The sequence below is a fragment of the Plecotus auritus genome (assembly GCF_963455305.1).
Source record: "Plecotus auritus genome assembly, chromosome: 15".
Taxonomy (NCBI): Eukaryota; Metazoa; Chordata; class Mammalia; order Chiroptera; family Vespertilionidae; genus Plecotus; species Plecotus auritus.
Genome location: NC_137781.1, coordinates 3,174,475 through 3,199,442, shown reverse-complemented (window position 1 = coordinate 3,199,442; position 24,968 = coordinate 3,174,475). Strand labels below are relative to the sequence as shown.

General features: G+C 56.8%; 1 protein-coding gene across 1 annotated transcript in view; it reads right to left on the bottom strand.

The window, feature by feature from the left end:
• ATP10A (ATPase phospholipid transporting 10A (putative)) overlaps window positions 1–16,751 on the bottom strand; it is a gene marked incomplete at both ends in the record, with an annotated part of 67,807 nt that extends 51,056 nt beyond the window's left edge. Inside the window, one exon of the mRNA XM_080651578.1 lies at window positions 16,234–16,751. Within this exon, the coding sequence (XP_080507704.1) occupies window positions 16,234–16,751 (518 nt within the window). The remainder of the gene's footprint in view (window positions 1–16,233) is intronic.
• Between the last annotated feature and the right edge of the window lie 8,217 nt (window positions 16,752–24,968).

Here is a 24,968-nt window from a genome sequence, read left to right as displayed (position 1 = left end):
TCTGCCTCCAAACAAGGAACGTTCCATCGGGCCGGTCCCCACCCAATGACCGGAAAGATGGGGGGACATGTGTAAGCCAGCGATGGACACGACTCTGAATAAAGCGCTCTTGACGTTTCTCTTGAAATTTATCGTGTTTCCTTGGTTGACGAAACCCGCAATATCACGGTTCATAATGCGGGTGGGCTGTTCACCGGTTCTTAACAGGGCGGACGGCCTGTCGACCGGTCCTCGAATGCAGAGGAGCAATACGACAAAATAACGTGCGTACCAAATCGCCTACGTATCCGCATACGTGTCACGCCATCCATCGAAAATAAAAATCCGCATTATTAACCGGTACACCTCGTATTTTTTAAAATATATATTTTATTGATATTTCACAGAGAGGAAGGGAGAGGGATAGAGAGCTAGAAACATCGATGAGAGAGAAACATTGATCAGCTGCCTCCTGCACACCTCCCACTGGGGATGTGCCCGCAACCAAGGTCCATGCCCTTGACCGGAATCGAACCTGGACCCTTCGGCGGTCTGCAGGCCAACGCTCTATCCACTGAGCCAAACCGGTTAGGTCTACACCTCGTATTTTTATTGATGCCCTGGCTGGTGTGGCTCAGTGGATAGAGCGTCGGCCTGCAGACCGCCGAAGGGTCCCAGGTTCGATTTCCGGTCAAGGGCACGTGCTCCGGGTTGCGGGCTCACCCCCCCCTCCCCCATTAGGCGGTGTGCGGAGGCAGCTGATCCATGATTCTCTCTCATCATTGATGTTTCTCTCTCTCTCCCTCTCCCTTCCTCTCTGAAATGAAAAAATTTTAAAAACCTCTTTATAGCCCTGACCGTGTTGCTCAGTGGATAGAGCAGGGGTGGGCAAACTTTTGACTCGAGGGCCACCATGGGTTCTTAAACTGGACCGGAGGGCCGAACAAAAGCATGGATGGAGTGTTTGTGTGAACTAATATAAATTCAAAGTAAAGGAGCGGAGGGGAGAGCAAGAGAACCCTCCGCTCTTTCGGCTCCGCGGGCCAGATAGAACAGCCGAACGGGCCGGATCCGGCCCGCGGGCCGTAGTTTGCCCACAAGGCTGGGATAGAGCGTCCGGTCAAGGGCACGGACCTTGGTGGCGGGCACATCCCCAGTGGGAGGTGTGCAGGAGGCGGCTGATCGATGTTTCTCTCTCATCGATGATGTTTCTAATTCTCTCTCCCTCTCCCTTCCTCTCTGTAAAAAAAAAATCAATAAAATATATTTTAAAAAAAACACCCTCTTTATAAAAAAAAAAAATGAATAAAAATGAATAAGGTATTAGAACACCGTGAAGGGAAAGGGAGGGCGTGGAAGTGACTCACACGCGGACCAGAGTGGACGGAGACCCCCCCAGGCGCCCTCAGCCTGAGAACATCCTCGGCCCCGCCCTGCCCCCACCCCCCTGCCACCGCCCGGCAGCAGACAGAACGGACGGACGGACGGACGAGAAACCAGGGCGCAGGAGGCGAGCCCTGAATGGGAGGCTTCCCGGGAGAGAGCCAAGAATCTCGTGGAATAAGCACCTCGGGCCAAGGCCTGATGCCGCGGCGATGAGAACAGCCCGCATGGAATTTATTTTTCAGACGGAGCACGAGGCAGAGGCTGCCGGGGGCGGGGAAGGGAGGGAAGGAGGGAGGGAAAGAGAGAGAGGGAGAAGGAGAGGGAGAGGGAGGGAGACAGAGAGAGAGAGAGAGAGAGAGAGAGAGAGAGAGAGAGAGAGAATGTTCACAGCACTTGAGAAAGGCCCATCGAAAGTCTAAAATGACCCCTCGGGCCCTACCACCCGGTGTGGCTCAGTGGATAGAGCATCGGCCTGCAGATGGAAGGGTCCCGGGTTCGATTCCGGTGGGGGGCACACGCCCGAGTTGTGGGCTCGATCCCCAGTAGGGGTCGTGCAGGAGGCAGCCGATCCATGATTCTCTCTCATCATCGATGTTTCTCTCTCTCCCTCTTCCTTCCTCTCTGAAATCAATACAAATATATTTAAAAAAAAGTAAAAATGACCCCTCGTTGAACATACACTCCATCACACAACAGGCAGAGACCTTTGCTTTTAAGTAGGATTTCTCGCCCCGGGCGGTGTGGCTCCGTGGAGAGAGCACCAGCCTGGGAAGGAAGGGTCCCGGGTCCGATTCCCGGTCAGGGCACAGGCCCGGGTTGTGGGTTCGATCCCCGGTGGGGGCGGGGGGGTGTGCAGGAGGCAGCTGATCCGTGATTCCCTCTCCTTTATTGATGTTTCTCTCTCTCTCCCTCACTGAAATATATTTAAAAAAAAAATAAAAAGTAACCAGGAGCCGAGGGCCAGCCGGCCATGGGTCTGCCAGGACTGACTCGGGGCAGTTGTCACGGAACGGTGACCCCTCCTTCTACGCTGGCTTCTTCCTGGGGGGCGGGGGGGGGGGACATGGATCCACCCGCAGGCCGGCGTCGTGGGCGTGGCCAGAGCCGGGTGTGGCTGGGCAGGTGTCCGCTGCTGCCTGGAACCTGCCCGGGGTCCCCTGGGAGGGGCCATCGGGGCCGCGGGACACTGTGTCCCTGGGCTGAAGGTGGCGGCAGCCGTAACCCGAACCGGCTTTGGAGAGGCCTCTGGCGCGGTCAGCGGATGTGGAACGTGAGAGCGCGGGGAGTGTGGTGTTTTCAGATCAGGACAGAATCCGCAGAGCACAAGCCTTGGGTAGCAGGGCGCGGGCCGGAGGGACCAGGGCTAGCACTGGGGGGTGGAGGGGGGGCTGCCTGCTCCCCCCGACCCCCCAGCCCAGGCCTCACGGGACGCCGTCCGGGGGTGTCCTATTCTTTGAGCTCCAGTCGCTGTCTCTGACTTCTCTATGTTGTGCTGGGATTTGCCATTTTTTTTTTTAAATATATATTTTATTGATATTTTACAGAGAGGAAGGGAGAGGGATAGAGAGTTAGAAACATCGATGAGAGAGAAACATCCATCAGCTGCCTCCTGCACACCTCCTACTGGGGATGTGCCCGCAACCAAGGTCCATGCCCTTGACCGGAATCGAACCTGGGACCCTTCAGTCCGCAGGCCGACGCTCTATCCACTGAGCCAAACCGGTTTTGGCTCCATTTTTTTATATATATAGATTTCAGAGAGGAAGGGAGAGGGAGCGAGAGAGAGAGAGAGAGAGAGAGAGAGAGAGAAACATCCATGAGGAGAGAGAGAATCACGGATCGGCTGCCTCCTGCACGTCCCCTACTGGGGGTGGAGCCCACAACCCGGGCCTGTGCCCCGACCGGGAATCGGACCCGGGACCTCCTGGTTCACGGGTCGACGCGCAGCCACGGAGCCACGCCGCCGGGCCCGGGACTTGTCATGTCAATCACGGACTCTCGCCGGGCCGGTGTGGCTCGGTGGTTGAGCATCGACCACTAAACGGTGGGGCCGGCCGTCCCGAGTGGCCGTCCCCATGGAGGGGCCCCCGACCGACGGCTGGACCTGGGTCCCTCGCGGGAGTCTGTGATTTATTTTTATTTACTTATTTTGGTTCGTCGTCACCTGAGGACATTTTCCTATTGATTTTTAGAGAGAGTGGAAGGGAGAGAGGGAGAGAGAAAGAGAGAGAGAGAGAGAGGGAGGGAGAAACATTGACATGAGATTGACACATCCATCGGTTGCCTCCTGCACATGCCCCAACCAGGGGCCGGGAACGGCACCTGCCACCCAGGTAGGTGCCCTTGACCGAAAACGGAACCCCCGGCGCTCTAACCATTGGGCCCATGGCCCAGGGCTCCAATACCTTGACGGTAGCTCCGGGAGACCTGTGTTGGGATTCTGACCTCCAGAACGAGAGCGTAAGTGCGTGCGGTGGCGGGTTAGGGTCCCCTCTTGCAGCGCCCACAGAAAAGGGTTCAAGACTTTCACCATCCGGCCCGGCCTGGCGTGGCTCAGTTGGTTGAGCGTCGACCTATGAACCAGGAGGTTCAGGGTTCAATGCCCGGTCAGGGTACACGCCCGGGTTGCGGGCTCGATTCCCCAGTGGGGGGTGTGCAGGAGGCAGCCGATCCATGATTCTCTCTCATCATGGATGTTTGTATCTCTCCATTTCCCTTCCTCTCCGAAATCAATAAAAAAATATATATCTATATATATGGAAGCCTAAGCGACAGAATGACAGAACGACCGGTCACTATGACACGCACTGACCACCAGGGGGGGCAGACGCTCAATGCAGGAGCTGACCCCTGGTGGTCAGTGCGCTCCCACGGGTCAGCCAACCTCCCGCGGCCCCTCCGCCTGGCCGGCCAGCCTCCCACGGTCCCTTCCTCCAGCCAGCCAGCCAACCTCCCACGGCCCCGATCACCCCGATCGCCCCGATCACAGGCCAGGCTCTAGGGATCCCATCCATGCACGAATTCATGCACCGGGTCTCTAATATATATATATATATATATATATATATATATATATACTGAGTGGCCAGATGATGATGATCTCTGAATGCATAATAACCTGGCCACTCCATGTCTATCCTATAGAATAAAAGGCTAATATGCAAATGGTCCCCTCGACCAGGAGTTCGACCAGCAGGCAGGCCGGCCCACCGCCCATGTCCCCTCCCCCTGGCCAGGCTGGCCGGACCCCACCCATGCATGAATTCATGCACCAGGCCTCTAAGATATACACGGAGTGGCCAGATGATGATGATCTCTGAACGCAAAATAATCTGGCCACTCAGTGTGTATGTGTGTGTGTGTGTGTGTGTGTGTGTGTGTGTGTGTGTATTAGAGGCCCAGTGCATGAATTCGTGCATGGGTGGGGTCCGGCCAGCCTGGCCAGGGGGAGGGGACATGGGCAGTGGGCCGGCCTGCCTGCTGGTCGAACTCCTGGTCGAGGGGACCATTTGCATATTCGCCTTTTATTCTATAGGATAGACACTGAGTGGCCAGATTATTTTGCGTTCAGAGATCACCCTCATCTGGCCGCTCCGCGCGTGTATGTAAGAGTCTCAGGATCTGGCTCTACACACCGTCCACATAGCTCACGGGCCTGAGAGAGACTCTTTCTGGACACTTGTCAACGTGGCCGTCTCCATGTCCAGAGAGGAGAGCCTGTCCCCGCACGACGTTCAGGCCGCACGGTCCGTGCTGGGGGGGGGGGGGGGGCGCGAGGGGGTGGGGGGACGGTCACGCGTGTCTTTCCACGGCGCCCTGGCCCGGCCTCGGCTCTGCTCTCCCGAGAACACCCTCCAGACGGGAAGCTCCCGAAGGAGGTCGTCGTGGTCCAAAAGCAACATTTCCTGCCTCCCAAACAGGCAGGGCATTGAGCGTGGCAGCCGGCGAACAAGGACGGCTTTGTCCCGGGGCCCGCCCGTCAGCGGGCCGCACGCCCTCGTCACGTCACGGGGAGCGCGTGTTCCCTGGGCGGTGGCACCGCCGACGCGGGCCCTGCCCTCTGGACCCCGGAGCGTGCCCGCCAGCCTTCAGCCCAGGGCATGGAGCCAGCTGCCCCCCCTCCCCCCCGCCCCGGCAACCTGGTCAGGTGGTCATCAGAGTGACCACTTAATAACGGGATTGAGCCCGGCCGGTGTGGCTCAGGGGTTGGCGCGTCGGCCCACGAACCAGGAGGTCACGGCTCGATTCCCGGTCGGGGCACATGCCCGGGGTCACGGGCTCAATCCCCAGTGAGGGGCCTGCAGGAGGCAGCCGATCCGTGATTCTCTCTCATCATGGATGTTTCTCTCTCTTTCTCGCTCCCTCTCCCTTCCTCTCTCTCTCTATTAAAAAAAAAAAAAATGAATGAAAACATTCAAAAAATTCTTGCAGCACACCGGTTGAAAAATCTCTGCATTATATGAAGGACACGTGCTATTAGAAAAAAAAAAAAAGGCCCTAGCTGGTTTGGCTCAGTGGGTAGAACGTCGGCCTGCGGACTCAAGGGTCCCGGGTTCAATTCCCGGTCAGGACTACACGCCTGGGTTGTGGGCTCCGATCCCCAGTGTGGGGCCTGCAGGAGGCAGCCGATCCATGATGCTCTCTCGCCTCATGGATGTTTCTCTCTCTCCCTCTCCCTTCCTCTCTGAAATCAATAAAAATATATATATATATATTTTTAATATATTTTATTGGTATTTTACAGAGAGGAAGGGAGAGGGATAGAGAGTTAGAAACATCGATGAGAGAGAAACATCCATCAGCTGCCTCCTGCACACCTCCTACTGGGGATGTGCCCGCAACCAAGGTACATGCCCTTGACCGGAATCGAACCCGGGACCCTTCCGTCCGCAGGCGGACGCTCTATCCACTGAGCCAAACCGGTTTTGGCAATAAAAATATATTTTTTAAAAAACCCACACAAACAAGTTAGGTAACTGAACCTCACTCTGATGCCCCCCCCACCCCCGGATCCAAGATCCAAGGCACATCCAGGTGCCTCCCAGCCCGGCCCCCGCCCCCCCACCGCACCCTCCCCTGGCAAACCCCAGGCCGGAGCACAAAGCTGGCCCTCTCTTTGCCGGTAACTCGGCCTGCTCTGTTCTGAGGCTGCCGCTACACAATCACGGGGAGGAAACCTCACTACACAAATAAATACGTCTCTTTTTTCCCGCGCCAAGGCAGGGGCTGCACAAGAGCAGCCTCCGTACCCCCGGCCACCCTGTCCCAAGGACACGCCCGCGTCCCCCCCCTGGCGGCAGGATGCGGGGGGGGGGGGGGGCCCGCGTATCAAAGCCGGCCCCTTATCTGCCATCCACCTGCCTCGCACACGGAGGAAAAAACACACACGCTGTTCCCCTTTCGACCCAAACACACGGCGTTCTCAGTGCCCCGGCTTGTCTTTCCGTTCCTCCGGGCCACAGGGGAGGAGGACGCGGTTCTGGTTCTGGAGCTTCGCCCGCGGGTCCCTCCCGGGGACACGGGAGGGCAGGGTCGAGCTAGGAACCCCCCCGGAGATGGATTTTTTTTTATTTTATATATTTTTTAGAGACGACAAGGCGGCATTCTGTTTCCAAAAAGTGCTCTCGCCAAACGTCCACGTGCGACCGGAACGGAATAAAGGAACAGGACAGGACGTTCCCTCTGGTACGAAGGAAGAAACGGAACAGAAGACATTTTTAAAATGTTCTGATTGAGAGAGAGAGAGAGAGAGAGAGAGAGAGAGAGAAACATCGATTTTCGTTGTTCCACTTTTATTTATTTATTTATTTTTTAATGTGTTTTTATTGAGCCGGCTCGGGATAGAGCGTCGGCCTGTGGACGGAAGGGCCCCGGGTTCGATTCCCGGTCAAGGGCACATGCCTGGGTTTCGGACTCGATCCCCGGTGGGGGGCCTGCAGGAGGCAGCTGATCCATGATTCTCTCTCATCATGGATGTCTCTCTCTCTCTCTCTCTCCTTTCCTCTCTGACATCAATAAACACATGTTGTTGTTGCTTTTTATTTTATTATTATTATTTTTTTTAAATATATTTTTATTGATTTCAGAAAGGAAGGGAGAGGGAGAGAGAGAGAGAAACATCCACGATGAGAGAGAATCATGGATCGGCTGCCTCCTGCATACCCCCTACCGGGGATGGAGCCCGAAACCCAGCATGTGTCCTTGGCCAGAATCGAACCCGGGGCCCTTCCGTCCACAGGCCGACGCTCTATCCACTGAGCCACACCGGCTAGGACTGTTGTTGCTTTTTAAATCCTCAGGTGAAGATGAACCAGAAAAACAAACCAAAAAAAACACATTCACACGTTCTCTCTTCCCTTTAGCAATTAGACCCTTAAAAAAAAAAAAACAGCTTTAGGAGACGTGTCCCCCGGTGACACCCCATCGCAACCATCGGCATTTCGGATCTGAGGAACCCCCTTTCCCACACTTAACCAAAGACACCTGGGACCCTGAGCTAAGCATTGGGGCTCCCCCCCCCCGGGGACCCCGCAAATCCTTCTCTGGCCTCAGGGAGCCTGCTCCCCTCCCTGCCCACCCCCACATTTACTCAAAAGCCCAAGTTATATTTGGGGGTGAAGGATCATTCCGCCGTGCAATGCAAACAGAGCCCCCTCCCAGCCCTCCCAACCAGCCTCCCGCCACGCCCGGCCCGCCCGGCCCCGCACTCCCTCCCTCTGCACATCTGGAATCTGGGCCAGGGCTCGGCGCCCACACCCAGCCCTGCTCTAAAGGAGCCCAGCCATCCCGAAGGCGGGTGGGGGGTGGGGCTGGGGCTGGAGCTTCGGGGAGGCCTGCCCGATGAGGGATTCCTGTCTGTAATGAATGCTGCCGGTCGGTACTGCCTCAGAGAGGTGCTGGGTTTATGCTCCTTGAGAGTCTTTCAGGGAATACGAAGGGAAGGAGTGTGTGTGTGTGTGTGGGGGGCAATTCCTAACGGGGACTGGACCCACACCCGGGGGTTCTCGAACAGTCCCACGCAGCGGCCGGCGGGTCAGCTGTCCCGAGTTTATGGTTATTTTGTTGGTGATGTTCATCCTCACCCAAGACTATTGTACCCAAGGCTATTTTCCCATTGATTTTTAGGGCGAGGGGGAGGGAGGGATGGGGGGGGAGGAGACAGAGGAGAGAGAGAGACACATCGATGTGAGAGGGACACATCGGTTTGTTGCCTCCTACATAAGCCCCCGACCAGGGCCCTTGAACCAGAACCGAACCCGGGACCCTTGGGTCTGCAGGCCGACGCTCTATCCACTGAGCCACACCGGCGAGGACTCTCCGAGGAGTTTCAATGACCAACTGTTGACCTAACCAATAGCCTCCAAACACGGCTACATGTGAGTGACTTCAAGTCTTTTCCCCCCCGCCCCCTCAAACACCAAATGGATGAATGGACCATGTTTTCTGGGTTTCTCTCTTTTAAAAAAAAATAAAAATATTTTAATTGATTTTAGGGAGGAATGGAAAGGGAGAGAGAGAGATAGAAACATCCATGACGGGAGAGAATCATTCATCGGCTGCCTCCTGCACACCCCACACTGGGGATCGAGCCCGCCACCCGGGCCTGTGCCCCGACCGGGAATCGAACCGTGACCTCCTGGTTCCTAGGTCGACGCTGAGCCACGCCGGCCGGGGGCTTAACTTCCCTTTATAACCAGAGACTCGAGTCTCCTTCAGGTCAGGCCCTGCAGCGACGCCCCAATTGCATATCCCTTTCCGCGCCCCCCCCCCCCCCCCCAGAATAAACGTTTCCCAAGTTACAAGCATGAAGCAGCGACACCGGCAGAGAGATCCGACTCTCCGGACCCTTTCCAACGTGCGCGTGCCAACAGACCTCGCCCAAACAAAACGGAAAATAACGACGCGGTGGGAAAAAGAACCGGAGGGTTTGCCAAGGGCAGCCTGGACCCTGCAGCCTGGGAAAGGCAAGGCGGCGGAGAGCCAGCCGGAGGGCATTCTAAAAAAAAAACAACACGCAGACATCAAAATAGCCTCTCCCTTTTCCCTGTGAGCGCTCCCAACGAGCTATAAATAGCAAGGCGGCCCCCCACCCGCCCCCCGACAGATCAGTACCCTGGGCTCCCTGGTATGGGAAGGCCACGCAAAGCCGCCCAAAGCCGCCCGCCCCACGGAGGAGGGCGGGATCCTGACGCTCACAGAGCCCCTCCTCAAAAATTCCCGGGTGGAGAAATCCAGGCACGGCCCGGCCGGCGTGGCTCAGCGGTTGAAGGGTCGATCCGGGAACCGGGAGGTCAGGGTTCGATTCCCAGGCAAGGGCACAGGCCTGGGTTGTGGGCTCGATCCTCAGCAGTGGGCCGGGCAGGAGGCAGCCGATCCGTGATTCTCTCTCATCATGGATGTTTCTCTCTCTCTCTCTCTCTCTCTCTCTCTCCCTTCTTCCTTCCCTCTCTTCCACTTGCTCTCTGAAAAGCAATGGAAAAGATACCGTTGGGTGAGGAGAAGGAAGGAAGGAAGGGAGGGAGGGAGGGAGGGAGGAAGGAAGGAAAGAAGGAAGGAAGGAAGGAAGGGAGAGAGGGAGGGAGGGAGGGAGGGAGGAGGGAGGGAGGGAGGGAGGGAGGAAGGAAGGGAGGAAGGAAGGGAGGAAGGAAGGAAACAAGGAAGGAAGGGAGGAAGGAAGGAAGGAAGGAAGGAAGGAAGGAAGGAAGAAAGGAAAGAGGGAAGGGAGGAAGGAAAGAGGGAAGGAAGGGAGGGAGGAAGGAAGGAAGGAAAGAGGGAAGGGAGGAAGGAAGGAAGGGAGGAAGGGAGGGAGGAAGGAAGGGAGGGAGGAAGGAAAGAGGGAAGGAAGGAAGGAGGGAAGGGAGGAAGGAAGGAAGGAAGGAAGGGAGGGAGGAAAGGAAGGGAGGAAGGAAGGGAGGGAGGGAGGAAGGAAGGAAGGAAGGAAGGAAGGAAGGGCAAAGAAAGAAAAGAGAGAGAGAGAGAGACAGGAAGGAAGGGGAAAATGAAATGAAAAAAGGAAAGAAAAAAATCCTGCCATTGGTGGCCAAACGTGTGGATGGACCTTGAAGGCAGTTTGCCAGGTGAATGAAGTCTATGGCCCCGGCCAGCATCGCTCAGTGGTTAGAGCACCAGCCTTCCGACCCCAGGGGTCGAGGGGTCGTGTTATACCTGGGTTGTGGGATCGTTCATTCCAGTCCCGGTCGGGATGTGTGTTGGGAGGCAACCCATCGATATGTCTCTCTGGCCAGTCCATGTTTCTCTCTCTCTCCTCCTCCCTCCCTCCCTCCCTTCCACTCTCTCTCTAAAAAAAAAAAAAAAAAATCAATGGAAAATGTATCCTCGGAGGAGAATCAACCAAAAAATAACACGACCGAGTCTCTGATCTCACGTATGAGGCTGCCCCTGGCCCGCCCCTGCCCCCGGGGTCCCGACTCGGCGTCTGCATTTGTCAGTCGTCTTTTTAGGGTCGGTCGGTTGGTCGGTCGGACCCAGACGCCGGGGGGAGGGGGGGCCCCCGGGGCAGGTGCTCTGTGGCCACCGCTGGCCAGGAAGAGCGGGGGGCCTCCAGGAAACGGAGGGGAGGAGAGAGGAGACCAGAGAGAGAGGAACAGAAATCAAAAGGAGAACTTGTGGGGGGGCCTCTTCTCTGAAAAAGACCAAAAAAAAAAAAAAAAAAACACACAAAAAACCAACCACAGACCTCAGGTTGGAGCGGTGACCCCGGGGAACCTGGGAAACGGAGTGAGAATGACGGGAAGGGCAGGGGCGAAGCTGCCGGTCCCTCCCTCGGAGACAGACACCAGAGCTGGAGGAGAGGGGCCCCCCGGTCCCCCCCTCCCAGGGCTTGTTTTCCCCAGAGACGACGGGGCGACGGGAGATGCCACCCCGAACCTGGACGGAGCCCAGGGGAGGCCGGGAGTCACGAGGACAAGCTATGATGTGTCCGCCACTCGAGCCACACTGCAAGGTGTCCCCGCAGAGCGTATGGAAGCCCAAGGGGACGTGTTCACACAGAAACCCAGGCAGGCGCCTGCTAGGAGCCGGGAGGCCAGGGTTCGATTCCCGGTCGGGGCACAGGCCCGGGGCTGCGGGCTCCATCCCCAGCGCGGGGCGTGCAGGAGGCAGCCGATCCTTCATTCTCTCTCCTCATGGATGTGTGTGTCTCTCTCTCTCTCCATCTCCCTTCCTATAGACCAGGGGTGGGGCAAACTTTTTGACTCGAGGGCCCACCATGGGTTCTTCAACTGGACCGGAGGGCCGGAACAAAAGCATGGATGGAGTGTTTGTGTGAACTAATATAAATTCAAGCCGAAACCGGTTTGGCTCAGTGGATAGAGCGTCAGCCTGTGGACTGAAGGGTCCCAGGTTCGATTCCGGTCAAGGGCATGTACCTTGGTTGCGGGCACATCCCAGTAGGGGGTGTGCAGGAGGCAGCTGATCGATGTTTCCTCTCATCGATGTTTCTAGCTCTCTATCCCTCTCCCTTCCTCTCTGTGAAATATCAATAAAATATATTAAAAAAATAATAATAAATAAATAAATAAATTCAAAGTAAAGGAGCGGAGGGGAGAGCAAGAGAACCAGATAGAACAGCGGATCCGGCCCGAGGGCCATAGTTTGCCCAAGGCTGATATAGACTGAGTGGCCAGATTATTATGATCTCTGAATGCATAATAATCTGGCCACTCAGTGTACATATATATATATAATATATGTGTGTGTGTATATACTATATATATACCCACACACCCACACACATAATATATATGTATAATATATATATGTGTATATATACATATGTATATATATATATATATATATATGTATGTGCCAGGAAACGGAGGGGAGGAGAGAGGAGACCAGAGAGAGAGGAACAGAAATCAAAATATATATATATATATATATATATATATTTATACATTAGAGGCCCGGTGCATGAATTCATGCCTGGGTGGGGTCCGGCCAGCCTGCCCAGGGGGAGGGGACATGGGCGGTTGGCCGGCCTGCCTGCCTGCTGGTCGAACTCCTGGTCGAGGGACCATTTGCATATTAGCCTTTTATTCTATAGGATAGACACCGAGTGGCCAGATGATTATGCATTCAGAGGTCATCCTCCTCTGGCCACTCCGTGTATATTTTGTTGTTGTTGTTAGTATTACAGACATCTCCCATCCCCCCTCCCCCCGCCTTTTCCTCCCTCTTCCCAGCTCCCTCCCCCTTCTTCTCTGAAACCATACAACATACTGTAAGAGCGGAGGGAAGCTCACTGGTGGGGCTCTGAGCTGGGCACACCTCGTTACTCTACCCCATGTCCCCTTGGGGAAGGTCTGAGACTAGGACCCAAAAACTATATATATTTATTAAAAAAAAAACAAAAACAACAACCACACACACCCCGAAAAAACACTTAAGTCGTCTGGCTCCATCCCCGCTGTTTCTGACCGAGCTCACCTCAGACGGGGCCCCGGAACCTGCGTGTCTGACGCACCCACAGGCGATGCGCGTGGGCCGGCTCCGCTCTGGGCCCCGCGGTCCAGCTTGCTCTCGGGGGGCCCGCAGGCCGGCCAGGTGGCAAACATGAGGTGTCTGGATAGGGCTGTGGTGGTGGTGGTGGTGGGGGGGGGTTCCTGGATCCTGTTCACCAGGAGCCCCGAGGCCGAGCCGGGAAGGGAGGGGTCACGGCTTCCACAGAGGCCCTCAGTGTCCCCGGGGGCCAGGACTCCAGGCCGCCCCGCGTCTCCTCCCTCCCTCCCTCCCTCCCTCCGTGTCGCAGGCTGCGTCTTCCACCTGCACCACTTCCTGTCATCACCCGGCCCGTGGCTCCTGGGGCCTCCTTTCCAGAAATACTGAGGCCTCAGGAAATACACTTTTTATCCTTTCCTCTGACAATGTGCCTTCCATCCAGTACCTCTTCTTCTTTTTTAATATATTTTATTGATATTTTACAGAGAGGAAGGGAGAGGGATAGAGAGCTAGAAACATCGATGAGAGAGAAAACATCCATCAGCTGCCTCCTGCACACCCCCTACTGGGGATGTGCCCACAACCAAGGTACATGCCCTTGACCGGAATCGAACCCGGGACCCCTCAGTCCGCAGGCCGACGCTCTATCCACTGAGCCAAACCGGTTTTGGCTTCTTCTTCTTCTTCTTCTTTTTTTGGTTACTCCTCACCCAAGGATACTTTCTCCATCATTTTTTTTTTTTAGAGAAAGTGGAAGGGAGAGAGAGAACGAGAGAAAACATCCATGATGAGAGAGAATCATGGATCAGCTGCCTCCTGCACGCCCCACACTGGGGACGGAGCCCGCCACCCGGGCATGTGTGCCCTGACCGGGAATCGAACCCTGACCTCCTGGTTCCCAAGGCGATGCTCAACCACGGAGCCACACCGGCCCGGCAGACAACTGTACGTTTGAAGGAACTTCTTAAGTGATTCCTTATAGCAATTCTACAAGTGCCAGCCCAGGACCATCGGAAACGCTGTGGATTTGGAAAAGACCTGGGTCACATTCCCGTACACGACCCAGCAGCTGTGTGGCTTTGGGCAAGGTAATGACCCTCTCTGAACCTCCGATGACTCACTGGTGAAATAAGTCGGAAACAAGGACCGGCGTGGCTAGGAGGGTCAGGGATACTCAAAGGCAGGACGAGGTCTTCGTCAAAGCTCTCCTAAGAGGCAGGAGCAACCTGGGCCCCCATCTTTTTTTTTTTTTTTGGAGGGGAGCCATCTGACCCTGAGAAACGAAGAGACTTACTCGCGGACCTTCCCACGTGACGGAGGCTGGACCAAGCTCATGTCCTCCAGCTCGGAGGCCCGTGTCAGCCCCTCCACCAGGACTCCAGGGACGGGAACAGGAAGGGGACACGGGCTGAGGTCTCAACTGAGGTCAAGACCATTTGCTATCCTGAGGGGTGTGACTCGGAGGTGGGTCCCCGGCCTACGAGACAGATCCCAGGTGGACCTGTGGCTGGTGGCTCTCTCTGGGTGGGAGAATAAAGGGAGAAGGGACAGCCAGGCGTCCTGGGCGGGTGGGGGGCTCCGCCTGAGTGTCCCCAGCTCTGGGGAGGTGCAGGGGGAGAGAGAGACGAACCAGGAGGACACCAGTGGAATGATACTCCCCAACCCCCCCCCCGCCCCCCACCGCCACGTCTTAGTCTTTCCATCTGGAAACTGGGTGCGCTTGAAGAAAATTGAAGTCAGCGCCGTAGCCGGTGTGGCTCAGTGGACAGAGCGTCGCCCTGTGGACTGAAGGGTCCTGGGTTCGAGTCTGGCCAAGGACACATGCCCGGGTGGCAGGCTCGATCCCCAGTGGGGGATGTGCAGCAAGCAACCCAGCAATGATTCTCATCATTGGTGCTTCTCTCTCTCTCTCTCTGTCTCTCTCTCTCTCTCTCTCTCTCTCTCTCTCTCTCTGTCTGAAATCCATAAAAATTTAAACAACAGCCAAACAGCCACTGTGATGACCCCTGACCTTTACCGGGTGTGCCCCACAGTTCCACCCTGTTGTCCCAAGACGAGAGGTTACGGAGGACTGACGATTTACATTCCTGTGCGGGTGGTTCACGTTCTTCAACCTCCTGGCACACGGAAGTCTCGCCAGAGCCAGAGGCGGGAGGAACGTTCAGGCCCGGGAATCGGGTTCCCTCCTTTTTTTTACTTATAAGGCGGGAGGGAGCGGCCAGGAATGAGGGCGCCCCGTGGCTGCTGGACTCCAGCCCTGGGATCCTTCTCGTAGTTCAGGGGCCAGGTCTGAGGGACCATCTGGGACAGGGAACACCCCCCCACACACACCCCCTGCGCCCCAGCATCTAGAAGGTTCCTACTGCCTTGCCCGGTTTCGCTCAGGGGATAGAACATCGGCCTGTGCGCAGAAGGGTCCTGGGTTCGATTCCGATCAAGGGCAAGTATCTCAGTTGCAGGCTCTCTGGCCCATGGTGGTGGTGGGGGGGGGGGGGCGCGTGCAGGAGGCAACCCATTGATGTGTCTCTCTCACATGGATGTTTCTCTCTGTCTCTCCTTCTCTCCCACTCTCTCTGAAAAGTCAATGGCAAGCCCTGACCGGTTTGGCTCAGTGGATAGAGCGTCGGCCTGCGGACTGAGGGGTCCCAGGTTTGATTCTGGTCGAGGGCATGTACCTTGGTTGCGGGCACATCCCCGATGGGGCGTGTGCAGGAGGCAGCTGATCGATGTTTCTCTCTCATCGATGTTTCTAGCTCTCTACCCTCTCCCTTCCTCTCTGTAAAAAATCAATAAAATATATTTAAAAAAAAAAAAAGTCAATGGCAAGAATACCCTCGGGTGAGGATTAACCAAAAAATTAAATTAAATTAAATTAAAAGTTACCTACTCTCTGTCCCACCCTCCGCCCGCTCGAGGCCAGAAAACTCCATCCTGAGTCCCACCAGCCAGCTCTCCCAGGCCACCCAAGAAGGATCAGCAAAGCCTCCCTGGGCGAGCCCAGCCTGAGTGTCCCCAACTCTGGGGAGGTGCGGGGGGTGAGGGCGGGAGAAACCAGGATCGGGAGGGAGAAAGCCCACTTGGAACGAAGCTCGCCAAACGCCCCAGAGCCTCAGTCTTTCCATCTGGGAAATGGGCGCCCTCGGAAGACAATGCAAACAGTGACCGGGAGGGAGAAAGCCCACTTGGAACGAAGCTCGCCAAACGCCCCAGAGCCTCAGTCTTTCCATCTGGAAAATGGGCGCCCTCGGAAGACAACGCAAACAGTCCGCAGCGGCCTGTGGTGCCCCTCCCACGGCGCGCGCGCGCGCATCGCCAAGTTCCAGGAGCGCGCCCCTGGCCCAGCCTGGCGCCCACGCGCCCCCAGCCGGGCCCGCCCCGCCCTACCCCGCCCCGCCCCGCCCCGCTCACCTGCTGAAGACCAGGCAGCCCAGGTGGTTGATCTCGTGGTCGGAGCGGTGGCGGCTGTAGTCCTCCCACAGGTCCTTGAAGGCCGTGACCGCCAGGATGAACAGCACGGGCGCCAGCGCCAGGCCCGGCTGGAAGGCGTTGACCGCGGGCACGAAGTTGAGCAGCGCGATGAAGACGAAGTAGACGTTGGCCAGGCGGTGGAACTGCTCGAACAGGTTCTTGGGCAGGAAGGACAGCGGCGTGTACTTGGTGGTCTTGAGCCGGTTGTCGGCCAGGTGCTGCGCGCCCCCGCGCCCGGGCCACCACCGCCACCGCCGTGCGCCCGGAGCCGCGCCCTCCGCGGGGTCCTCGTGGGCGCTGGCGGGCGGCGGCTGCAGGTTGGAGCGCACCGTGCGCGTCCGGCTCTCCCGGCGCCTCCGCCGTCGCCCTCGCCGTCTCTGCAGCCGCCTGTCCGGGGGCGCAGGGTCCTCGCCCGCCGCTGCCGCCGCTGCCGCCGCCGCCGCCGGTTCCCGCTCCATGGCCGCGTGTCGCCGCGCCCCGCTCCCGCGCGCGCGCCAGCCGCTCCTAGGTGATCATCGCCGGCGGCCCGGACGCGGCGGCGCGGGCTCCCCGCCTGCGGGACGCACCACCGAGACGGAGACAGACGGCGGTCAGCGCCGCCCCGCCCGGCCCGCAGGCCCCTCGCTCGCGCCACCCGGGCCGTTTCCGCAGCCGGCCCCGGCCCCGCCCCGCCCCGCCCCGGCCCGGCCCGGCCCGCGCCGCGCCCTGGCTCAGTGGAGAGCGGGAAACCTAAACTTTCCAGAGGCTTAGTTTCGGTTCCGTTCGCGCCCACGAGGAGACGGAGACGCGCGCGCCCGGGCCGGAGAGAGGGTGCGGCAAAGGGTCGCGGACTAAAGCGCCTTCCTTCCCGGGCAGCCTGGTTTCCTGACGGGCACTCTTTGGGGACCCCGGGCGGGGAGACCCTCCCTCCCGCTCCTGGGGCAGCCCGGCTTCCTGACGGGCACTCATTGGGGACCCCGGGCGGGGAGACCCTCCCACCCGGGCAGCCTGGCTTCCTGGATGGGCCCCCCGGACAGAGAGACCCTCCCTCCGCTCCTGGAATCAATCAGAATCGGAATCCAAAGGAGCCACGCCTCCCAGGGCTCAGATTTCTCCATCTTCCCCACCCAGGACATCCATCTGCTCTGGGGACACCTCCACCCCCTGTCCCCCCCCCCCCCCCCCGCTCCCCCCCACACACACCCGCAGAAGGCGTGATGCCTCTCCTGCCTCTCCTGCTGGAAGATTCACTTCTTGGGTGAACCAGACTTTTCCTTTCCAAACCACCCTGCCTTCCTGACTTCTCTAAATAGTACTAATAAATTAATAAATAAGTAAATGAATTAATTAAGACAGGCCCTGGCTGGGTAGCTCAGTTGGTTAGAGCATCGGCCCCCATACACCAAGGTTGTGGGTTTCAATCCCAGGTCAGGGCACCACCAAGAATCAACCAATGGATGCATCCATGAGTGGAACAAGACATCGATGCTCCTCTCTCTCTCTCTCTCTCTCTTTTGTCAATAAGTTAAACAATTTTACAAATAAAAAATAGCCTGGCTGGCGTGGCTCAGTGGTTGCAGCCGACCTACGAACCAGGAGGTCACGGCTGGATTCCTGGTCAAGGCCACATGCCCTGGTTGCAGGCTCGATCCCCAATAGGGGGTGTGCAGGAGGCAGTCAATCCATGATTCTCTCTCATCATGGATGCTTCTCTCTCCCTCTCCCTCTCCCTGCTCTCTGAAATTAAAAAAAAAAGAAAAAAGAAAGAAAATGTGCCATGCCACATGCGACAGATCCAGCCCCCCCCCGCCCGCCCCCCCGCCCTTTCCAGGGGTACGACATTGCTGTGTGGAGGCCCAGATCCGAGGAAGGTTTGGCCCAACTTCCTGCCTTTCCCGGGAGAGTCCGTTCTCCAAGGGGACCCCGGGGCATCCCGGGCTGAGGGTTAACCGTGCAGAAAGGACCTCAGCTTCCCTGGTTTCCATGACAAAGACATCCTGGGTCCACTGTTTCCCTCCATCACCCAACCCGGGCGGGGGGAGAGGGGGGGCCTGGGCCTTCTGGCTCCATTGCTGCTGAAGCCTGTGTCCCTGCAGGTGTCCCCCCCACCCCTCCCGGGTGCCCCGGCCCCTTTGCCTGCGGCCCACGTGCTCACTGGAGCCTTTCAGTTGTCTTACCCTGGAGCTCCCAGGGGTCCTTACAGTCGGGGGCTGACTCCTCAGGCAGAGCCCCCCTGCGGCCTTCCGGGGATCGGGACTGGCGGCCAACTTGCTGTTGTTTAACTCCACCCCCTGCCCCTCCGCTCCCGGCCTGGCCCCAGGGCGAGAGGTCTCCTTACCCTTCTCGGAACAAGGGCCTTGTTGGTTGCCCGCCCGCATTCCGCGCTCAGGTTCTAAGATTCCGTGAGTCACATTGCTGCTCCGTAAGCCTGGAATCCTTCCCCACCTGCTCTTCACCCATCCCATTTCCCCCCAACCCCCAGGGTCTGGCTCAGCGGGCCTCCCCGAGGGCCCCACACTGTGAGATCCACTGAACCTCATGGAATTATTTTTTTAAATAGATTTTTATTAATTTCAGAGAGGAAGGGAGAGAGAGAGAGAGAGAGAAACATCCCTGATGAGAGAGAATCATGGATCGGCTGCCTCCTGCACGCCCCACACTGGGGACGGAGCCCGCAACCCAGGGCATGTGCCCTGACCGGGCATCGAACCCTGACCTCCTGGTTCCTAGGTCAACGCTCAACCACTGAGCCACGCTGGGTGGCCGGCCGGCGGGATTGGCCTTCTGAAGGCCTTTGGAATCTGTGGTGGGAAAGGGGACGGGGTATGACAGAAGCAACGGAGTCCAAGAACAGCCGGGGGGGTGGCTGAATATGTGAGTTGCTGTTGCAGACGATAGAGCGAGGGAGGGACACGCCTGGAGCTGGCCATGGGAGTCAGGGATGCCCACGTCTGAGCTCAGCAGCGGGGAGACCCGGCGGGTGACCGTCTGGGCGGAGAAGACGGTGACCACAGAGGGGAGGCGGGTGGGCGAACAGGAAGCCGTGGGTACGGTCACTGCCCCAGGCAGAGGCACGAGACCGCGGACCTGATTCTGAGAGCACCGAAGATGGCTTTCTTCGAGGATTTTTCTTCCCTTTCGGGTTTCACGGCTTACATTGAAGTCTCAAATCCACTTTGAGCTTGTGCTGGTGTGTGCTGTGAGTGGGTGGTCTAGTTGCATTTTTGTTTTTTTTGTGTGTGTGTGTTTGTGTTTTTTTTTGCAATGTGCCTGTCTCATTTTCCCAACACTGTTTGTTTGTTTGTTTGCTTATTTATTTATTGAATGTTTTAGTCCCGGTCAAGGGCCCATGCCCGGGTTGTGGGCTCCATCCCCAGTAGGGGGGCGTGCAGGAGGCAGCCGATCCGTGATTCTCTCTCATCATGGATGTTTCTCTCTCTTTCCCTCTTCCTTCCTCTCTGAAATCAATAAAAAAATATATATATATATTTAAAAAAAAAATAAATGCAGCAAGAGATGGAGCAGTAGGTGAGTGTGTCCAGGGAGGTCCTGCACAGACATAGTCCATCAAACTGGGCCCATGCTTCTGGATTCGTGCTAACAGTAGGCGGCGGCGGGAGTCCAACCTCCCTGTGCCCCCTGAGGTCTCCCCATCTGTACCCATCACACGAGCCGTCCCCCCGAGCCTCGTGTCTCCCCGCGCCCCAGGTCTGCCTGTCCTCTGCCCTAGTTGTGGGAGGCTGGCCAGGAGGTTGGAGTGTGTCCAGTCTTCGACGCTGGGGTGGAAGAAGCAGCCGTGTGACATGCCTGGTGCCAAGGTTGAGCAAGGTCATCTGTCTGGCCCGACTCTGAATGGGGCAGAGGGCAGGCTGGTGCAACCGTGGTGGGCGGACAGGGCGGGGTGTCCGTCCTCTCCAGGGTCCCAGCCCAGTTTGACCCTTTGACCTTCAGACTGGCTCCTTCCACTGAGCTCCTGCGACACTGAACACCGTTTGCTTACTTTTTTTAAAAAAAAAATATATTTTATTGATTTTTTATAGAGAGGAAGGGAGAGGGATAGAGAGTTAGAAACATTGATGAGAGAGAAACATCCATCAGCTGCCTCCTGCACACCCCCTACTGGGGATGTGCCCGGAACCAAGGTACATGCCCTTGACCGGAATCGAACCCGGGACCCTTCAGTCCGCAGGTCGACGCTCTATCCCCTGAGCCAAACGGGTTAGGGCGTGTTTGCTTACTCTTGTCTCCAAGTGTGCATGTGGGGGGAAGTCACTGCTTTCTTTCTTTCTTTCTTTCTTTAAATATGTTTTTATTGATTTCAGAGAGGAAGGGAGAGAGAGAGAGAGAGAGAGTAACATCAATGATGAGAGAGATTCATCGACCGACTGCCTCTTGCACGCCCCCCCCCACCCCGCACTTGGGATGGAGCCCATAACGTGGGGTTCAGTCTCCACCCAGCTGTTGTCCAGGCCCTGGAGCGGGGCTGCACAGGGCCCTGAGCGACTGGTGGGGCAGGGCTCCTCCGGATGTTTTCCATGTGGAGCAGGGGACACAGTGTTGGGGGTACAGGTTTTTTTTTTTTTTCCGGGTGCCCCCCTGGGAAAGGCAGACCCGGCCGAGGTGGGAGAGCCCGTGGGCAACACTGCCACCTGGTGGCGGGTGCACTGCCTGCAGGACACACAGGTTGGTTGGTTTGTTTTTCAATATGTTTATTGATTTCAGAGAGAGGAAGGGAGAGGGATAGAAACATCCATGCGGAGAGAGAATCACGGATCGGCTGCCTCCTGCACGCCCCCCTCCCCCCCCCCCCACTGTGGATGGAGCCCGCAACCCCGGGCATGTGCCCTGATTGGGAATCGAACTGTGACCTCCCGGTGGGTAGGTCGATGCCCAACCATGGAGCCACTCATAGAGCCGCCCTAGACTTTTTTAAAAAAGCGTGGGCCCGCTTCTTTGAATCTCACTCAGGAGGGAGATGGTGCATTCCACCCAGGGTGAGTTCATCCCCAACCCCTGCATCTTTCAGCCGACGGATGCGTGAACAGCAGTGCCCAGGCCGACGCGAGAAAACAAATTGAATTCCGTGTCGCGCGCTGGGTTTGGGTCAGACACCGGGATGTTCTGGTGACATTTCTTTCTGGGAGCCGCGCGCACAGGGTCTGCGGCGGGAGGGGGAGATGCGTCTGCTGCTCCGGGACAGCAGCTGGAGGGGTGGCTCCCCCGATGATGACACGGCCGTTCGTCAAAGACCCCAGAGGAACGCTCCCTGGCCCCCTAAACGCATCGCCCGTGTGCGTCACGATCCAGATTCCCCGAGAAACCTGTGACTTTCCCAGGGACGGGTTCTCTTCCTAAAAATAGGTCACACCGGACACCCTCCTGGGAAGGGCACCGCGCCGAGGAGCTGGGGTCCGGGGAGCTGTGGGCCGTGACACGGTCTCCAGTTACAACAGGACACCTCGTTGAACTGCAACTATTTGGGACAGAGCCGCCTACAGCAGTATCTGCCATTCACCTGAAGTTCAATGTAATGGGCACCCTGTACTTCTTCCTTTTGATTTTTTTTAAACTATGTTTTTATGGCTTTCAGAGAGGAAGGGAGAGGGAGAGATAGAAACATCAACCGTGAGGGAGAATCGTGGATCGGCTGCCTCCTGCAGTCCCCCCCCCCCCCCTACTGGAGATGAAGCCCGAAACCCGGGCCTGTGTCCTGACGGGGAATCGAACCCGTGTGCCCTGGTTCCTAGGTCGACGCTCAGCCCCTGAGCCACGCCGGCCGGGGTCCTGTGGCATTTTAATCTGTGTGCGTGTGTGTGTGTGCACGTGTGCATTTGGGCACGTGTACACGCTTTGGCAGGTGTGCGTGTGCACGTGGCCACCTGGTGGGGAGACGGAAAGTGGGTCTGAGGCCCATCGCCTGCAGGAAGGAGAAGGGAGCGTGGGCTGGCCGACCTGGCTGGGCCGCGAGGCGCAGGTATCTGTTCTCCGTGGGCCCTGGATTACTGATGAGTCATGGGCCCTGGCAGAGTGGGAACGCTTTGTAACAGGCTCAGAGAATAGATGATCTTAACAAAGACCTATTTATTCCAAACTCTCTCAAGCAAGGTCTCTTCAAAAAAAAAAAAAAAAAAAAAAAAAAAAGAAAAAGAAAGCAAGCAAGCAAAGAAAAGAAGAAAAAGGTCAGATGATAAAAATATGCCCATGATACCTTCAAAGACAGGAGTGCCGTGCTTCGTGCACTCGGCGTATCACCCGCCAACACGGTCCTTAACCGTGTTTGGTGTCGTTTCAATTTGCAGCGCTAACATCTATCTGCATCTCTTTAACATTACATACATTGTGGTGGGTTTCGGAGAGGGAGGGGGAGGGAGAGAAACAGAAACATCCGTGATGGGAAAGGATCGCTGATCAGATGCCTCCTGCACGCCCCCGCCCTACCCCGCCACTGGGGATGGAGCCTGCAGCCTGGGCCTGTGCCCTTGACTGGAATCGAACCCGGGACCCCTCAGTCTCCAGGCCGATGCTCTATCCACGGAGCCACACCGGCCAGGGCTATTTTACTTTTTATCATTTACTTGTTTGTCCATCCTCACCCAAGGATATGGTTCCATGGATTTTTTTTATTTTTATTTTTTTTTAGAGTGGAAGGGAGGGGAAGAGACAGAGCGAGCGAGAGAAACGTGGATGTGAGAGAGACACATGGATGGGTTGCCTCTGGCACACGGGGCCCCGACCAGGTCTGAGGATGGAGCCTGCAAAGGAGGTGCATGCCCTTGACCAGAATCCAACTCAGGGCCCGTCAGTCCCCAGGCCGGCGCTCTGACCACCGAGCCAGGCCGGCCAGGGCTACATCTCTTTATTTTAGATTTCACGGAACTAACTCGGGCTAATCCAATTGTGGTTGGTATGTCATGGAACTAAGAGTTTATTCAGTGGGTGGGGGCAGGCAGAAGAAGGTAGAGGGGGGGGGAAGAGCATTGGTGATGGAAGGAGACTTGGCCGTGGGTGGTGAGCACACCATCCACTAGACGGAGCGAATACGATGGGACTGTACCCTTCAGACCTGTAGAAATCTAGGGGAGATGCAGGGGAGGCAGGGCTCAGGCATGTCAGGGTGGTTTGGGGTGGGCGCAAGAACGTGGAAGGTTCGATGGAAACCTCAGGGCGCTGCGTGACCCAGACCAAGAGGCTCTGCTACTGTCCCATCGCCAACCCCACCCAGTGGACTGCAGCGTCTCTTCGTTAACACGACGCCCGGCCAGTGTGGCTCAGTGGTTGGGCATCAACCCGGGAACCAGGAGGTCTGGTCCCCCGCACGTGCCTGGGTTGTGGGTTCGATCCCCCCCCACCCCAGCAGGGGACGTGCAGGAGGCAGCCGATCCGTTTCTCTCCCCGTCATTGATGTCTGTCTCTCTCTCTCTCTCTCCCCCTCTCCCTTCCTCTCTGAAATAAAAAATATATATATATATTAAAAAAAAAAAAAAAACACACACACAACCCTGGCTTGCTATAGTCTCCGTTCCCCTTTCCAGGAAAGAAACGCAATTGCAGACGTTCGGTTGCTATGGAAACGTGGTATCTCAGGTTGAAAAACACACCTAAAACACTTCTAGTTATCTCTTTCTCTCTCTCTTTTTTTTTTCGGTATATTACGTTGATAGCACCGGGGAGTTGGAAAATGCTCTAAGTGAGGTCAGAGCAAATAGCCGACGCGGTGCAACCGGGATGGAGCCGCTGCAGATCAAACAGAAATGCTCTCTTTGTAGCTCGATGTCTCACTTCCGAGCCGTTTCCTCGGGTGCCTCCAGCCGACGCGACCCGCGCCCTCCGAGGCCGCCCCGCCGCTCCCATAAGCCTGCCTTCTTCAACCGACCGGGATAGATTTATTGATCTGATAACATTTGCTCGCTCTTCTTCTCCGCGGTGATTTATTGAAACTCTCCAACTAATTTAAATGTAATAATAAAAAAGGGGGGGGGGCGGCAGGGGAGGGACTTGGCACCTTGCTGTTATTCATCAGCTTACAAACAACACACACACACGCACACACACACACGCACACACGCGCGCACACACACACACACACACACACACACACACTGTAGTCTTCAGGATTCTTGCAAAAGTGGCCATCACTGTTACCGGATTTAATTAAAAACAACAAATCATTGGGTCGGCGGGAAGGGAGGCCCCTGGCTGTCCCATGGGACCCCGGGCTATTTAAGGAGCCAATATTTTCATCTTAAAACGCGGGGTTAGACAAGATCGTGGCTATCTGATGAAGCAAGGGCCTTCCGCGTTGGGGGGACCAGCAGGGCTGTCTGGCCGGGAGAGTGGACGTGGCATCAACCCAGGAACCACACACACACACACACACACACCCCGGAACGCGTGTTACGGGTGACGGTCAGTAACACAGAGGGGGGTTTTCTGGGAAAGCCGTTTAGGGCTCATGGTCACACGTGCACAGAACCAGGTGTCTGTGGCCCCGTGAGGTGTGTGGCCGGCGCTGTCACACGGAGAGGACGGGGACTTAAAAGGCCTTGAGATTTATGGGCATCTGTTCGGAGCACGGCCGGCATTCATCATCTTGGAAGTTTCACAAGACACGGGCTCTCTCGGGCATTCTTCTCTCCCTTTTCTTGTCTCAAATTTTTTTATTTGTTGATTTGAGAGAGAGAGACAGACAGAGAGAG